Source organism: Phocoena phocoena, chromosome 8 (assembly GCF_963924675.1).
Source record: "Phocoena phocoena chromosome 8, mPhoPho1.1, whole genome shotgun sequence".
Classification (NCBI taxonomy): domain Eukaryota; kingdom Metazoa; phylum Chordata; class Mammalia; order Artiodactyla; family Phocoenidae; genus Phocoena; species Phocoena phocoena.
Genome location: NC_089226.1, coordinates 13922110 through 13938942, shown reverse-complemented (window position 1 = coordinate 13938942; position 16833 = coordinate 13922110). Strand labels below are relative to the sequence as shown.

Genomic DNA, 16833 nt, shown 5'->3' with positions numbered 1-16833 from the left:
AAGATAAACTTCCTGAGCTGGGAGCAAATGACCCCCTTTTCCTCCACCCCCATCTGGAATCCCACTGGCGGAGCTCAATACCCTTCCTCCCCCTAACCACCTTAGCAGTCAGGAGCTCAGCTACCTAGGGTCATTGCTGCATCCTGGAGCTGGGCTGCCCCCTCGTGGCCATCTCCAAGATGACATCTCTAAGACACCCAGGGACACTCCACTCCCCTGGCATGGGGGACAGAGAAGCTTTCCAGTCATCTAGGGACCAGGCAAGTAGCCAGAGCAGCCATGAATGCAAATCCTGGCTTCCTTTCTGTTGGTCAGGGCAGGGATGTGTGCTGAAGTCCCACCCAGTTCATATGACATCTCTGAGTTAGAAAAAGGGCTCCTCCTGGGTGGCCAAAGTCTGACACCAGGACACCCTCCTCAGCAGGGGCTCCCGTTCACAACCTCCACTGCTTACCCAGCAGGTCTGTGGAGCGGCCTCTCCTTCACCTGGGCCTGCTTCCTGTATCTCCTGGCGCATAGCTCCATCTAGCCCAAGAGCCCTCCCTTCTGCCTGAGCACCCTCCCCACCCACCGTTGTCCCTCTTCTCCCCATTCTCAGAATCAGGGCATCCCCACCAGTAAAGAAGAAAGGCTGAAGCCAGTAAGAGGGTTTTTGTTGTTGTTGTTTTAAGATTTATTAAATGATCTCTGAGAAAAGGGCCCAGGAGCAGGAGGGATGAGGGAGGACCCAGAGAAGCAGAGGACTGGGAAGGGAGCACCCCACCTTGGGGTCCTGGGCCAGAGCAACTGCGGGGACTCACACCTGCCAGCACACCACCAGCACGCTGCCTGCCAGCACTCCTTTGGTCTAGGGCAGAAGTCCAGCCACTGCCCCGTGCTGCCAGCCCTGATCTCAGCCTCTGTCCCCATCCCCTGCCTGCAGCAGAACGGAGAGGCCCCCACCCGACCTCCGCGGTCATTCACAACATTCCAGGGGGGCCAGCCCTCCTGGATGATTTGGCTGTCAGTGTCATGCCCTCCTGCCCTTCGAGTGAGACAGCGTGCGCTCACTTTCCAGTGGGCATCAAGCGAAGACTGGGGAGTTGTGCCAGTCAGAATACACTAGAAATCCAGAGAAGGTGCTGTCTGTCTTGATGCTGGCGTAGATGCCAATATAGTCACCCACGCCCACCTGTACCCACACCTGGTCTTTGGGCTCCAGCCTCACCATGGCGCCCCCGGAGAGCGAGGCTGGCTTGGGCCACCCCCCGAAGAACTGGAAGAAAGAGGCGATGGACTCTCCATTCTTGACCAGATCGAACTGCAGGCTAGCCCGGTAGACGGTGGCGTGGACGGCGAAGTAGTAGACCCCGGGCACGTGGCAGGTGAACTTGCCGGTGACGGCGTCGTAATGTCCCTGCTCATTCACCAGCACGCGGTCGAAGGGTAGGGGCGCGTCCGACGGCGGGGGCACCCGGCTCTCTGAGCGCTTGGCACTGAAGGCGGAGCGCGGAGGCACCGAGCACTCGCCTGCTGGCCCGGCCGCCCCCACGGGGCCTGCTTCTCCTCGCGGCCCGGGCTCCCCACGCGGCCCCGGGAGGCCTGCAGGGGTGGGGGTGGGGGGAAAGCGGAGCAGTTAGGGCGCGCCCGCCGTGGGCCTCCAGCATCCTCCCTCAGCCTCCCAGCTGCCCCTTCCCGGGCGGGGCCGCCCTGCGCCCCAGGACCCCCTCCACACTTCCTGCAGGGCTTGGGGCAGATCTGAGGGTCCCAGGGGTTCTGGCTCCCTCAGCTGAGTCCCTCTCTCCCGGCTCCGGCCGGGTCGGACGGGGACGGGAGCGGCGCCCCCTAGCGGCAACCCCGAGCCCCGGGCCCCCGGGAGCAGGAGCGGGGCCGCACTCTTACCAGCCTCCCAGCGGAGGCGCTTCTTACCCGGCCTCCCGCCCTCGCCTTTCTCTCCCGGAGCGCCGGGCGCGCCGTCGCGGCCGTCGCGGCCGTCGCGGCCGGGCAGACCCTGGCTGCCATGGTGGCCCGGCGTGCCGGGGAGGCCGGGGTGCCCCGGGCACAGGCTGGGGATCTTGTTGTCGTCCAGCGGGGGCGAGCCGGCCGCCAAGCCCAGGAGCAGCAGAGCGAGGAGCGGCCTCATGGCGCTGGCACGCGGAGCACGGACGCCGCGGGCCTCTGGTCGTCTGTGGGCTGGGCAGGACAGGAGTCGGGACCCAGAATCCTGGGACCTGCCTCGGTCCCCGCCCCGGCGCAGCCGGCTCGGTCCCCACCCCACTGCCATGTCCCTGAGTGAGGCTGAGTGGCCTCGAGGGGACGAAGAATGGGGCGCCCCTAGACCCAAGAACCCCGAGGGCACCGCGCAGGGGGAAGGAGAGGCCGGCCCTCTCCCCACCACCACCCCGGGCCGGCGCCCAGTCTTTCCCACAGTCCCCTCCCCCATCTCCATTTCCCCGCCCCCGCCCCCCCCTTTCGCGACCAGACTCACCCCCCTCCCGGCTCCCGAGGCTGCTCGCTCTCTCTGTGGCCTCTTTCGGGGATCTCGCTACTCCGGACCCTCCAGTTGACCCCTGCTTGCTACCTTCCTTCCCTGCGCTTCTCTCTAGCCAGGCGCCCCCTGCCCTAGGCGTCCCCCTGGTCCCGGTTCGTTCCTTGCCGGCTCTGTTTTGCTCCTCCCAGACTCCAAGAGGAAACCAGTTGTTCGGGGGCCAAGAGCCCGGGCCGGGAAATAGCAGGGAAATAACTCGTGGTGTCGCCCGGCGGCTGGCCAAAGTTTGGTGGAGAAAGGAGGGAGAGATTTGAGGCGGGCGCAGAGAGGCAGAACCATGAGAAACAGACGCTCAGGGCATCTACAGCTCCAACGAGCTGGAAGGAGAGATGGTGCCACGACGGAGATCAAAGACAACACTCTAGTCCAGGAGAAATAGAAGCTGAGAACCGAGGGTGGACGGTTCTAGAAGCAGTAGACAACTGGATCCCCAGGGCTCAGAATAGGGGCTGCCACATGACTAGGCACTGGATACATTTTTTTTTTGGAATAAATGAAAAAGTCAGAAAGAGGGTGGTAGAGAGCCTGAAAAAGCAGATGGAGATGAGGAAGGTAGAAGGTGGGGAATTGGGGTCAGAGGCCTGGGTGGGAAGCAATCTAGATGATCACTGGTACAGTGTGGAGTCAGGCCAGCTGTTTGCAGCAGCTGGGGCAAATAAAAGGATAGGGAAGGATCTGGCAGGGTAGGAGGGTCCTGTTAGACCCGCTGAGGACTCCTCTTCCCCTCCCTGGGAGGACCCAGAGGGGATGGGCAGAGTCCCATGCTGGTCCCCTTCCTTTGCTCCCCTGCCTGCCCACCCTGATAGGCAAAGGAGGATGGGCAGCAGAGGGCAGGGGCCCGCCTCAGGGTCAGGGCTGGGCACAAGCCTCCAAGCCAGCTGCCTCAGGCAGCCTGTTGCAGTTAAAGGGCCAGGGGGTGCCCAGTAGTGCCAGGCCAGACTGGCACTGGCGCTCTGCCTCCTGGCAGACAGAGCGGCAAGGGGGAAGGACACTGCCTAGCGGGGTGCAGTGGGGCACAAGTAGCCCACAAAGGAGCCTCCGGAAATTCTGGTAGCAGGGCAGGCTTGTCAGGCTCTGTGGAAGGAGGAGACCAGCCCTCAGGCACCCTGCTCCCCCAGTTCCCTCCCCTCCCTGGGGGTTCCTCCTTATCTCTCCCTGGAGCACCTTGTAACCTCTGAGGACCTCCACCACCTCCTCCTGGGTGGCCATGCCCACCCAGATGTTAGGGAAAGCCGTGGTGTTGTAGCTCAGACCGATGCACATCTCCACCTGGACAGGTTCACAGGCCAGCTCTGCAGGGGTGGGAGGAGAGGGTCACTCTGGGGAATACTCTCTGGCTGTGTGAGCTGGGACAAGTCACCTAAGCGCTCCCTATGGGTCAGACGGGGAGAATCAAAGGAGATAACACAGAGAGATGCTTTATCCATGTTGAGGATTCCTGTTTTCCTTGAGAGCCTACTCCAAGCATCATTCGCCAGCCCTGGGCATCATGCAGGCACGTCTATGATCTCAGGGAGCTAGGGGCACCAACATTGGCAGGACCAGGGCATCTGGAAGGAGCTCCCCCGCTCTCCCCCCATCTCCGAGGTGGGCCCTGGAGAGGGCCTCTCTGTGTGACAAGGCTGGATGGGCTCTTGAAGCCTCAACCATCAACTCCCAGATTCCCATTTCCCTCGGGGGTGACACTAAGTACCCTTGCCACTCCTGGGGGAGAATCCCTCCAGTATTTGGTGGAGTGGTCCAGAGTCAGGCTAGTGGGCCCCCCACCCCATCAGGGAAGATAGGGATGGCTGTTATGACACGTGCCAGTGGGTTTCTAGGGATGGGCACCCAGCCCGCTCAGGCCTGCCAGCCCCTCTTGCGGTGCCCTGGGGCAGGCTCCTCACCTGGGGGTGGGAGCAAGGGGATGCTGCAGTTGTCATCGTTGCTCTCTGTGCAGTCTCTCCACATGCCACACATCCACTGCAGACTCTTACACCCTCCATCCCGGCAGGAGAACTCTCCGGGCCCACAGGGGTCTGCAGGCACAGGGGGCATGGCAGTGCCCTGGGACATGCCTGTACCCCCACTGCCTTCACAGTGCCCTGACCAGGGTCCAGAGCCCTTCCCTGTTCTCCTGGAGGCGCCTCCACTGCCCACACCCACTCGCCCAGGGCCACCTACTCTCTGTGGCATTGAGGGCCCGGTAGGTGGCCGAGAAGCCCCCGATGCCGATGCCATGGTCTGTCCTAAAGAGCACAGCCAGCTGGTGGTGCGAGGAGATGAGGCGCGGGGGCGGCTCTGCTCCACAGAACCTGCCCAAAGCAGACAGCAGTCCTGGCACGGGGCCCCCCCGCAGATGCGGCATGGAGCTGGGTGCTCTGGGCGATGCCAGAGGGGATGGGAGGCATAGTCACTGACTCATGGGACTAGTGAGGAAGACACACATGTTCAGGAGACAAAGTACTAAACAAACGAAACAAACTGCTTGAACTCGAGCCCCTTCGACCTGGGGAAAATCAGTGAGCGTTCTGGGGGAAGCTATAGATAGACAGGGCAGGTGGGAGAGCTGGGACGGGGAGAGCTTCCTGGAGGAGGTGATGTAAGGAGCAAAGGTGAGGGGGACAGGCACGAAGGTGAGGAAGGACAAGCCGTTTTCAGGGTGACAGTGAGGGGGCTCCAGCTTGGCGCAGGAGAAGAGAATGAAGCTACTGCGTGCCTGGGCCGGTTCGTAGGAAGCCTTGACCTCGGACTCTGGAGGATGGGGTTTATCCTCAGCTCCTCCCCGCTGGCTCCACCAGTACCTGCCCAGGAGGCTGAGGGCCCCTGAGTTGCGGGTCTCATACACTTCCACGTAGTCAGACTTGCACTCGTCCTGAGCTTCCAGGCTGAAGTTGTGGAACAGCAGTTCGATGCCATGTCCAGCGGGCACCGAGATGTGCCAGGTGCAAAGCTGGGGGAGGGCACAGGTGGAGTAATTTATGGGTTCCTTCTTCTGTCCCAATCGGGGCCTCCAGGCTTGAGCTCCAGATGGGCTTCCCCCTGCTGCAGGCGGGGTAGGGAGTGGGTGGGCCCTGCCCACACTGCTCGCATCATCGGTGCTGGCGGAAGGGCCTTTAACTTATCTGGTCTCAGAGATAAGCTTACCCAGCACGGGAACATGGATACCTAGTAAGCACTTAATACTGTTCCCTTCCTGCCTGCTTGATCTCTGACCTTCCCAAGTACAAGGCAGTATCTGCCATGCTCTTCTCAATCGCACTAACCCGGATGCTCAGGTGTGCCCACGTGGGCTGCACCACCCCCCCATGGAGCGCTGGCTTACCTGTTGGTGAGGGTACTGCTGCAGGTAGCTGGGAGCAGAGAAAGTGCCCTGGGGCCCAGTCAGGTTCCCCCCACACCCTGTAGAGAGGAGGAGGGGCTCATGAGTTTGCCAGGGTCTCTGCCTTCGCCCGGTAGGGCCAGCAGGGATGGCAGAGAAGAGTTTTGGCTGTGCCCGTGGGGAGACAAGCTCTGGGCCAGAAGAATGACCAGGCAGGTTTGGAGCTGGGCCAGGCCTGGGGAGGCCAGCCCGAACCTGGATCAGATGCCTGAGGACACTACCCGCCCTGAGGCTGGCCGGGCCCATACCCGAGAACTTGGCGCTGCAGTTGGCCTCGTCACTGCCATCAGCGCAACTGGCAAAGCCGTCGCACACCGAGTCGGGTAGCAGGCAGACGAGCTGGTCGCAGGGGAACTCATCGTGGGCACAGCTCCCTGGGGGCGGCATCTAGATTCAGAACCCCCTAGAATCTCTACCCCTTTTGCAGGGCTGGGAGTGGCTGGAGAGGGGGGAAGCGGACAGTTGACAGGTAGCTGGGGAACCGGTGGGAAAACGCTCACCATGACCGGGGGCCACGGCCTGGTACCAGGCATGGAAGCCAGATCCTTCCACGCTGCTGTCGGAGACGAAGGCCACGCGGAGGTGGCTGGCATTGGTGTTGAGTGTAGGGGGAGGCACCCTCCCACACACTCTGCAAGAAGCCAGATTGGGGGTGACGGAGGCTCAGAGCTCAGGGCCAGCCAGAGTGGAGCCTGCCTGGGCCCTGCGGTCCTCTTCCCTCAAGCCCCGACCTGGGGACGATGTGTCCAAAAGGTTCCTTTCATTTCCAGCAGAGCTCTGACCTCCCTAGCTCCTGCACATCCATCCTTGAGGCATTTATCCATGGGAAAGATATGTGGGAGCTCCATTTTCCAGATTTGGAAACCAAGGTCAGAGAGGGGAAGTGACCTTCCCAAGGTCATATAGCAAGATGGTGGCAGAGCTGGGCCCAGAGGCCAAGTCTTTCCGTTTCCTCCCAGTCAAGAATTTCCCACTGCAGTTCCCTGGTTCTGCCCTCCAGACAGTGGTTCAGGAGGGGGGTGGGATCTCCTGGGGGCAGAGGGACCCACCTGAGGAGGGGGCCTTCAGGCTCTGGGGAGATTTCCAAGCGATCAAAAAGACAGGAGGCCACACTCTCCACGCTGAGAGCTTCGATCTTGAGCTGTATTGCATGGTCTGTGGCCACTTGGATATGCCACACGCAGTGGGCGTTGGGTGGGTAAGGGTCTGGGTAGTCGGGGCTGCTGAAGAAGCCCCTTGGGCCAGGAAGGAGGCCCCCACAGGCTGCAGGGACGGAGGTTAGAGTTCAGAGGTCAAAAGGAGAGAGACTTGTTTTTATAAGATGCCTCTTCCCGGCCTCCCTTCCCCCCTGCCGTCTTGGGCCTTTCTCCGGGAAGATCTGCCCCGTAGTACTCACTCGACTGGGGTGTGGGGCTCACACCTGCCTCCGGTTGCCCTTTAGGGGTCCCAGTTGCCTGAGAGGTGGTGGGGATGGGAGTGGGGGTGGAGCCAATGGTGGTGAGGCCTTGGGAAGGCAGTGGATGATGGGAGGCCCCGGACGCGGCTGTAGCCTGCAGTTCTGGAGGCGGGAAGACGGGGGAGTGGGATTCAGAGGTGCAGGATCTCTTGCAGGGCATGGGAGACTCATGGAGGCCTTGGGAACTTACGGGCCAGGATGATGGCCACCAGCAGCCCCAGCAGCAACAGCAGCAGGCTGGCCAGCAGGAGGACACACAGCCAGGAGAAGTGGCAGTCAGGCTGCAGCCCTCGGGGACGCCGACCTGCGGGCAGGCGGGGTGGGCTTTTGAGAGCCCTTTCGCTTGGGCATCTCTCACACAGCCCTTAGCCGCTGGGCCTTTCTGTCCTACCCAGCTCACCCCGTGAGATGGTTACCATGCCAGGGAGCTCGGGTGCTGCAGCTGGCGTCCTCCTGGAGGCTGGGTAGGGGGCAAGGTGGCCCTGATTCAGGCTCAAAAGCAGGATTGCAGAATTCAGTCTGAAGGGAGAGACTTGAGGGCTGAGGGCTGGTGGCAGCACTGCCTGGCAGGTGTGTTCACTGGGCACTGCCAGCCCTAGGTGGGCATCTGGGTCTTGCGGGAGTGGTCCTGTATGACCCTTACCTTGCTCAGCTCTGTCGCCTCCACGCAGAGGATGATGTCTGAGCAGTCCTTCATGGCTCTAGGCTCTGCATGGCTTTCTCGAGTCCCTGCGACAGCCCAAGACCCCAGAGGGCCCGCTCCCTGCCCCGAGGCCGCCTCTCAAAGGGGCAGCCTCTGCTCCGCTCCCTGAAGACGAGGGCTGCCAGGCTAGACCAGCTCTCCCGCTGCCCTGGGCAGACTGTTTCCAGGCTGGTTCTGGCTACTGGCTATTCTGTCTCTGTGTGGGGGAAGGGACAGCAGGCAGAAGGAATTCGCAACGGCATGAAATGGTCCCTTAATCCAACTCAGCTGAGGATGCCGAGGTCGAGACCCTGGCACAGAGCAGCAGTCCTTAAAGGCGCAGGCTGAGAACACCCCATGGAGGAAGCTGGGCGCTCTGTCGGGGGTGTGACCAGGGAGCTGGCCACCCCGTCTCCTAACCTCACTGCGGTGCTGAGTGAGTGTCTGAGGGGTGCTGGGAAGGAAGGGAGACAGCGGGGCAGTTTTACAGGCACGAGGGAGCCTTCGAAGCCAGGTGTGACGGTTTGGCAGCTTCAAGGCCTGTGAGTCCTCAAGGTCCTGGACAGACCAGCAGCCCATCGCTCCTGGCCATCAGGGCGACCGAGGCATTAGCCAAGCTGGGTCTTTGGAAGTCCCCCTAAAGCACCTGGGTGCCTGGGACAAGGAGATAAGTCTTTCTGCGCTGCTTGTGTCTGTGCTGATGTGAGTCGGGGAGCTTGAGGGGTTGGCTGCCTCAGCCCGTAGGAGAAAGGGCAGTGGAGGAGGTGAAGCTGCCCAAGGCCTTGGACGGGTCGGTCAGGGCTGGCCCTTCAGATGGGCTGTGGAATCCGGCAGGTGGTGCCATCTGCTGTTGCAGGATAGAAAACCTGCCCTCTGCAAACTACATCACTCCGTGACTCTCTTTCTCCACGAGGCGAAGTTCTCTTGGAAAATCCCAGCCTGGCGCAGCTGTCCTCGGGGAGAAGGGAAAGGGCTTGTTAATCTGTTTTGTGTTAGCCGTGCTCACGCTGAGTTGGGTAGGGCAGGAGGTGGGGAGGCAGCATAATATTTCTGGCTACTGTTTGTAGAATGTCTGTTACGTATTAGGCCCTGGGCCAGAGGTCCTACGTGCAGTTTCTCTCCTTGAATCACTCTGTGAGCTAGCATAACCATTTTACAAACGATGGCCTAAGGCTCCAAGAGGTTAAGTAACTTTCCCAAGGTTACATCAGCTCCCCCAAGATACAGAGACAAGAGTTGAACCCAGGGCTGGGTAAATCCAAAGCGCATGTTTTCTCTGACACACGTCTTTTTTTTTTTTTTTTTAAATATTTATTTATTTTTGGCTGCGTTGGGTCTTCGTTGCTGCTCACGGGCTTTCTCTAGTTGCGGTGCGCGGGCTTCTCACTGCGGTGGCTTCTCTTTGTTGTGGAGCACGGACTCTAGGTGCGCAGCCTTCAGTAGTTGTGGCACTCAGGCTCAGTAGTTGTGGCTCACGGGCTCTAGAGCACAGGCTCAGTAGTTGTGGCGCATGGGCTTAGTTGCACCGCGGCATGTGGGATCTTCCCGGGCCAGGGCTCGAACCCATGTCCCTTGCATTGGCAGGCGGATTTTTAACCACTGCTCCACCAGGGAAGCCCCACACATCTTTCACTCTGCACTGGCCTAAGGCAGGCTGGTGACAGAGGGGAACTGAGTGAAGAACCCAGCGGGGAGAGAAGAAACAAAGGAGACAGATTCTGCGATCCCCGATCCCCCGCGGCAGCTCTCTTCACACTCAGGAGATCCCCCTCAACACCCAGCTCCTCTCCTTTCACCCACTAGAGGGCCCGGGGCTGCTTTTGTCTAGGGGACAAGCCTTTCCTTGGTCCTAAGATGTGAACTGCTTTTAGAGGGTTTGAGAGGTCAAAAGTATTTCTATAATAACACGTAGGTGTTATTTGTCCTTCTCCCTTTCTTTCCTTCCTCTTGAGTGAACAGCGTGGTTCCCAGAGGCTGCATGATGTGAAGGAGGTGAGAATCCAGCCAGGCGTTAATAAGATTTGCAAAAATGTAAAACAAAGTTATCCTTCTCACTAAGTTCTTTTTGTTTTGGAAAATGTAGTTTTTAAAAAAATGGGGGCTTCCCTGGTGGCACAGTGGTTGAGAGTCCACCTGCTGATGCAGGGGACATGGGTTTGTGCCCCGGTCCGGGAGGATCCCACATGCCGCGGAGCGGCTGGGCCTGTGAGCCATGGCCGCTGAGCCTGCGCATCCGGAGCCTGTGCTCTGCAACGGGAGAGGCCACAACAGTGAGAGGCCCGCGTACCGGGGGGGAAAAAAAAAAAAAAAAAAAGGGACTTCCCTGGTGGTCCAGTGGTTAAGATTCCATGCTTCCACTGCAGAGAGCACTGGTTCGATCCCTGGTCGGGGAACTGAGATCTCGCAAGCCAAGCCATGCGGCACGGCCTAAAAAAAATTTTTTTTTGTTAAATGTTATTTATATTGACATGTAAAAGGTTTGCTGTTATTTTAAAATTTATTTAAAAATTAATAAGAAAAGGGACTTCCCTGGCGGTCCAGTGGTTAAGATTCTGTGCTCCCAATGCTGGGGGTGTGGGTTCAATCCCCGGTCGGGGAACTAAGATTCCACATGCTGCATGGTGTGGCCAAATAATAATTAAAAAAAAATTAATAAGAAAATATTTTAATTCCTTTCCATTCTGATTTTAACACAGTAAATGTTAATAGCTATAACAGCCAGGGAGACTTCTTGGAAGAGGTGGGCATTTAGTCTAAAGTTAGAGAGTTGAAAAAGATTTTAATAGGTAGAATTTGGGGGTTGGGTAGGGATTCCATAAAGGAGGCGGTACGTAGCACTATGGGCCTAGGGAGGCTGGGTTGTAACCCATTTTAAGCAGGGAGTGGCTTGGTCAGATCTGGGTCTCAGAACAGCCCCTGTTTGTGGGAAGGTGGTGGAAAGGAGGCAAGGGGGAGGCTGGGAGGGCCAGAAGCTTCTCTCTGGCTTTGCCATTGCCCATGGCCATCCTCCACGACACCACTGGCTCTGCCAGCACAGGCGCCCTTGCGACTGGCTGCTTCATGGACGTGTTCCTAGGGGAGAAGGTCAGCCAGGCCAGGGGCCAGGTCAGGGTGGGAGAATGGCACTAGTAAAGGGACAATGAGAGAAATAGAACAGACACGCCTCAGCTCATCAGCTCATTTGACCCTCATAACAGCCCTGGGAGCCAAGGTCAGGGAGGTGTGTTTGTTCCCATTTTCCAGATGTAACTGAGGCACCAGTTACCAGGCTGGGTTTCAGAGCTGGGTCTGTTGGATTCCTGATTCTCAGCTTTTGGTCTTTCTTCTCTTCCCTTCCCTTCCCTTCCCTTCCCTTCCCTTCCCTTCCCTTCCTTTCCCTTCCCTTTCCTTTCCTTTTATTTTTGGCTGTGTTGGGTCTTTGTTGTTGCATGCAGGCTTTTCTCTGGTTGTGACGAGTGGGGGCTACTCTTCGTTGCAGTGCGTGGGCTTCCCATTGTGGTGGCTTCTCTTGCTGTGGAGCATGGGCTCTAGGTGTGTGGGCTTCAGTAGTTGTGGCACACGGGCTCAGTAGTTGTGGTGCACGGGCTTAGTTGCTCTGCGGCATGTGGGATCTTCCCGGACCAGGGCTCAAACCCATGTCCCCTGCATTGGCAGGCGGATTCTTAACCACTGCACCACCAGGGAAGCCCTCCCTTTTTTTTTTTCTTTCCTTTCTTTTACATTTTCCATGTTCTTTCTATAAACCATGTAGAATAGTGGGGGCGAGAGGTACTGTGGGCAAGGACTCCTGTAGGCTATGTGTGCAGAGGACACCTGGGCTGTGAAGCCCTGGGAGGTTTCAGGCCTGCGGCCATTGAGCTCCAGGTTGCTTGCTTCATTCTTGGCTGCCTCTTGGGCTTCCTCTTCTTCCTTTGCAGGCCCCGGGGCCTTGGCCTTCTTGCCTCTTCCTTCTCCGGGGGTCTCCCCATCTCCCCCACTGCCTGCAGGGACACTGTGTCTCCAGCCCTCCCTTTTCTTGCTGCTGTGGGGACGTTTGCATGGACTTTCCTGCTGACGGCTATGGATAAAACTAACAAGCAAAGGGAAGTTACCTCTTTTCTTGCTCAATTGATTTCTACACTCCCAGAAGCTCCACTGGGCTTTTGCTTTTGTTCCTGCAAGCTTGGATCCTTGCAACTCGGCCTGGCTGGCTATCTGTGGCTCCCTCCCACCTTTTTTTTTTGTTTGTTTGTTTTATTTATTTATTTTTGGCTGCATTAGATCTTCATTGCGGTGTGCGGGCTTCTCATTGTGGCGGCTTCTCTTGTTGTAGAGCACAGGCTGTAGGCACGCGGGCTTCAGTGGTTGTGGCTCCTGGTCTCTAGCGCGCAGGCTGGGTAGTTGTGGCACATGGGCTTAGCTGCTCCGCGGCATGGGGGATCTTCCCGGACCAGGGATCGAACCTGTGTCTCCTGCATTGGCAGGCGGGTTCTTAACCATCGTGCCACCAGGGAAGCCCTCTGTGGCCCCTTTATAACCAGGAGGGGCAAGGCCAGCTTGAGGTTAGCTATCACCTTCTAGACTCCGGCTCGCTAGCTCTCCCTCCTGCTGGCCCTCCAGCTCCAACCCTCCACTCCAGCCAGACCAGCCTCTTCCTTGTCCCTGGCACACTGTACCCACCCTACCTGTCTTTGTCCAGGCCTGTGCTCTGATCTGAACGCTTTCCTTTTGCTGGCTCCCAGGGCCAGCGTTATAGATGTGCATCAGGACTTGACTCCTTGACCCTCCCGAGATCCGTCAAATACTCTCTCCTCTCCTTGTTCATTGCCACCCCTACCCTTGACTCTCACCCTCTGGTTCCTGGATCTTTAGTCTCTAGGAGCCCGGATGACTGCAGCTCCATCCCAGCCAACCCACTGCCGTCTCCAAGAGGCAGGTCACACCGAGTATCAGGAAATCAGAAAAGCTCAGCCCTTGGCTTTGGAATGCCCAACCAGTGGCTCTGCCTCACTAACTCTGTGTGGTTTGGGCGATGCTGTACTTACTTCGCATTCCTGAAAAGTCAGAGGCACCCTGAGAGGCCAGGGGAACTCAGCATTTGCTGAGGATCACCCAACTAAGAGAATCTTAGTGGAGCATTGATGGTGCAGTACTGGAAATAGAGGTGAGATGGGGGAAATAGACATTCGTTGAGTACCTACTATGTGCCGAACACTCACAGTTCTGAGTAGCTCTTGTTATGCTCAGATTACAGAGGCGGAAACTGAGGCTCAGAGAGATTAAGTAATTTGCCTGGACGGGGAATGCTCGGACTCCGCTGTCTCCTGCCTCCTGCACGGGTGCTCGTTTGTGCCCCTAGAACAGTGAAGGACGGGACCCTCAGAGATGTGTGGGCCCAGGTATGCGACACATAGTGCTGGTTTTGCCCTTGGGTGTGTGCATGTGTAGAATCAGGGAGTTCCCTGGTTACGTTGCTGTTCAGCTCAGTTGATAATAGACACGGGGTTGGGAAATTTGCGGCAGAATGTCCTGCAAAATGCTGTCAATGATTCGACCAAAAGGAAGAGTATTCAGACGGAAAGAGATCTGCGTGGGGAGTCAAGATCCCTGGGTTCCGTCCTGCCCCCGCCACCGATGAGCTGGGGGACTCGAGGCTTCTTTACAGCTCGTGTCCTCACTGGCAAGGTAAGAACGTGGAGAAGGTGACCCCTATGGAAAGTAGTATGCATTTTCTGAGCACCGATCGCTTTAAAACGTATAAACTCTCTAAAGTGGAATCAGGGAACCAGAGGTGTGCAAGTCCTCTAACGTAGGACTTGTACTTAGGGAAAAAGTAACTTGGAATAACACTTGAGCTGAGACCTTCGAGATCCTCTAGTCCAATCTCCTTAATTCACAGATGAGACACTGAGGCCCGGAGGGAGGGAGGCTCTTGCCCAAGGTCACACAAGAACAGGTGCAGGGAGAGCTCCACCCCTAGGGAGAGGCCTGTTGGGATGCCAGCAAGGAATGGGGGATGAAATCCCAGTTGCTAGGAGGCAAAGCTGATGGGTAAGGAAACACGGGGACAGGTTGTGTTTGGGGATCTGTGCAGCACTAGGACCTGTTGCCATGGGGATGAGAAAGCACCACAAGTACAGAAAGGAGGGCTGGGAGCAAGGGTGGAGGGGGCTGAGCCCCCGCCCTCGATGTTAGTTATAGTCTGTCTGTTCCCCAGTGGAAGACAACAAAAGCACACAGGTGGCTTCTACCTCCAGTGAAGAACTAGTCACAGGAGAGGTATAGCACCTTACATTGATTTGGGGCGCAGCCATCCATTTTGCTCTAAGCCTAATGTTTCCATCTTGAAGGTGATCCTGTTCACTTGTGGTTTGGGGGAAATTATTTTCCTTGCATCGGGCCCCTTCCAGGGCAGGTCGGGGAGAAACCTCAGGCTTGAGTCACTGTTATTTTCAATCCTTTCTGGGAAATGACCCCCCGCCCGGAAAACGGCCGCCTCCAGTCTCAGCCCAGGAGGTGAGTGTGACAGCAGGTCGCTGGGAGGGAGAGTGACAAGCAAGGGAAGGAGAGATAGGCCTTGATTTCTCAGTGTGTGAAGCACGGACGGCAGTTAGGAAAATTCCCCATAAAACACTTTGAGCTCAACTGGTGATGACTTAAGTTTCCCAAGTTCTGGGATTGGTGGCAGAAATTGAAAATCTGAACAATTCTGAGAGAAAACTCAAGGAGCCAAGTCCCTGGGGACCCCAACGAGGCCCTCCCTTCAAGGAGTTAAATCTGGTGATGTCTTGAAAACACCATTTTAGAGAACAACACCTTTAATGTAAAGGCTGTTGTTTCCAGGTATTAGTGGGGCAAGTTGAGATCTTTCATTTAATTTATTGAGGACCAAGCCTTGATCACTCCACACCCAGGCATAGCCACTCTGCTCTAAGAGCGAACGTTGCTGTATTCAGTCACTGCTGGAGAGACCTGTCTTAGCTTGTCACAGGTCTGTACAGGCACCCAAGTGCATCAACAGAGAACCACCAGAGTGCCCCTACTAGCAGTTAAAAAGCAGACAGTCCGTTTAAAGTGATGTCCATTAGACATGCTCATTTCCTGAGGTGTGAAGCCAGGGTTGTGGTCACGTGGGAGACGCACACTGAGGTATTTAGAAGTGACAGGACACCTTGCCCGTAAATGTTTTGCCCCAAAGAATAAAGTATACGTAAACAAATGTGGCAAAATGTTAATGTATCAGTGAATCCAGATAAGGAATATAGTGTTCAAAATGTGTACTAGTCCAGCTTTTTTTTTTTTTTTTTTACAGAATTGAGAAGTTTAAGCTAAAAAGTGGGTAGTTAACTTTGTCCAGAACTTGGAATCTACAGTCTGATTGCAGCAGTAAACTATCTCCACTGATAGGCTAGGAGCGCTTCCTGGGTTCAGACCTGTCCTAGATCAAGATTCCATCACGTACCAACTTACTTCTCAAAGCTATTATTTATTCTGTACAAGGTTCCACTGTACATCACACATTCTTCTCCTCTTGCTTACACAGTAAACAAGTGTACACCAGCCCTTTGGCTCAGGTTCACAGGTCTTCCCTGGAGAAGGGTGTCAGGCCAGTTAGACTCAGGGTGTCTTTTTCTGATGCTTCCTGGGAACACTGGAAAGTTCTGGGCTCCGAGGGGCACAGGTGGGGCCCAGCTGCGTGGGTGTGCAGAGGGCTCCACGCACAGACCTCCGTGCCTTGGTGCGGAACAGCTTTTTTCTAGGGGACAGCACAGAGTTTTGCCCAACTACTTAGGGCAGAATCGAGCCCATGGGAAAGAACCATACAACTGAGGCAGATGTCCCCAAACACCCAGGCTCCAGCTCCCAGGCTGGACCGTAGACCGATGCCGAGAGCTGGAGCTGGGGGCGGCATGGGCATCCCTGAGAAACTCGGTCCAGAGGGCCTACGTCAGGAGGCTGTGAGAAGGGGGTGTGGGGCAGGAAGGTCGGAGAGGAAAAGCAAGTTAAGGAGGAATAAATTAAAGGTGAGAGAAGCTCGAGGGTAAGGGGCTCCTGCTATCCTTCTAACAGCTGGGGAGTAGCCCGGGGCTGGGTTAGAGGAAGCTGGCGGGAAGAACTTGATAACACTATCAGAAGAAATCTTTTACCTGCTCTCTTCACCTCACTGCAATGCAAAACAAGCCAGGGGCTACAGGCACGACCCTGAGGCTCCCCGGCGGCTCTGAACATGGCACTGGGGAAAAGGGAAGAGGCTGAGGGATATTTCAGGGAGGGGCAGTTACCCCCTGGTCCCCAAATGCTATAAGGCACAATTCTTGGAGGCAACTAGATTCCATCCAAAACGTTAAAAAAACAAACAAAAAACCTGTCAGAGCCCAGGTCTACTGTGGCTGTGCTTGGGGCCTGGCCAACTCCCACCTAGCACCACTGGGGGCTGGCACGAGAAAAGCTGTATTTTGAAGAATTAAGGAAAAAAAAAGAAAAATGACCAGCACAACGTCCCAGCTGTGAAGAGGTGTGAAAGACAGCATCTCCAGTCTGAAAACTTTAGTTACGGTAAATTAAAAAAAACAGCTGGGCTTTTAAAAACCAAAAACAGCTTTTTTCAAAGACGTCCCCTCATCTGTCCCCCTGGAGTTAGCAGCGTTAAGAGGGCTCTTGGCTCATGGGTGCTTCTCTTGCTCCTGGGCCGGTGAAGATGGGCGGCGATCCTCCCCAGCAGGCTCCAGAGGGCGCTGTCTCTCCGGGAGGCCGGGGCTGGAGCCGCGGCCAGCGGGCCAGTGGATGAGGATCTTCTCCCCACAGACGGCTGTTTAATCACACACAGG

At 56.9% G+C, this 16833-nt stretch overlaps 2 protein-coding genes across 2 annotated transcripts; both read right to left on the bottom strand.

The window, feature by feature from the left end:
- Positions 1-1063: 1063 nt before the first annotated feature.
- On the bottom strand, positions 1064-2122 carry C1QTNF5 (C1q and TNF related 5). The gene is made up of 2 exons (XM_065882825.1): positions 1909-2122; positions 1064-1581 (listed from the first exon to the last, which is right to left on the bottom strand). Exons 1-2 carry the CDS (start codon positions 2120-2122, stop codon positions 1064-1066), a joined length of 732 nt encoding a protein of 243 aa, XP_065738897.1.
- Positions 2123-2925: 803 nt separating this feature from the next.
- Positions 2926-8041, bottom strand: MFRP (membrane frizzled-related protein). Its single transcript, XM_065882600.1, has 13 exons — positions 7988-8041; positions 7761-7863; positions 7535-7648; positions 7285-7446; positions 6938-7151; positions 6389-6519; positions 6137-6262; positions 5832-5908; positions 5311-5459; positions 4691-4821; positions 4414-4545; positions 3692-3819; positions 2926-3601 (listed from the first exon to the last, which is right to left on the bottom strand). Exons 1-13 carry the CDS (start codon positions 8039-8041, stop codon positions 3377-3379), a joined length of 1746 nt encoding a protein of 581 aa, XP_065738672.1. The 3' UTR covers positions 2926-3376.
- Between the last annotated feature and the right edge of the window lie 8792 nt (positions 8042-16833).

Coding starts and splice junctions, on each gene's coding strand:
- C1QTNF5 (XM_065882825.1), bottom strand. CDS start 2,122: ATGAGGCCGCTCCTCGCTCTGCTGCTCCTGGGCTTGGCGGCCGGCTCG. Junction 1,582..1,908: donor AGGCGAGGGCGGGAGGCCGG/GTAAGAAGCGCC, acceptor CCACCCCTGCAG/GCCTCCCGGGGCCGCGTGGG.
- MFRP (XM_065882600.1), bottom strand. CDS start 8,041: ATGAAGGACTGCTCAGACATCATCCTCTGCGTGGAGGCGACAGAGCTG. Junction 6,263..6,388: donor GGCCGTGGCCCCCGGTCATG/GTGAGCGTTTTC, acceptor TGCCGCCCCCAG/GGAGCTGTGCCCACGATGAG. Junction 4,546..4,690: donor GGCCCTCAATGCCACAGAGA/GTAGGTGGCCCT, acceptor CTGTGCCTGCAG/ACCCCTGTGGGCCCGGAGAG.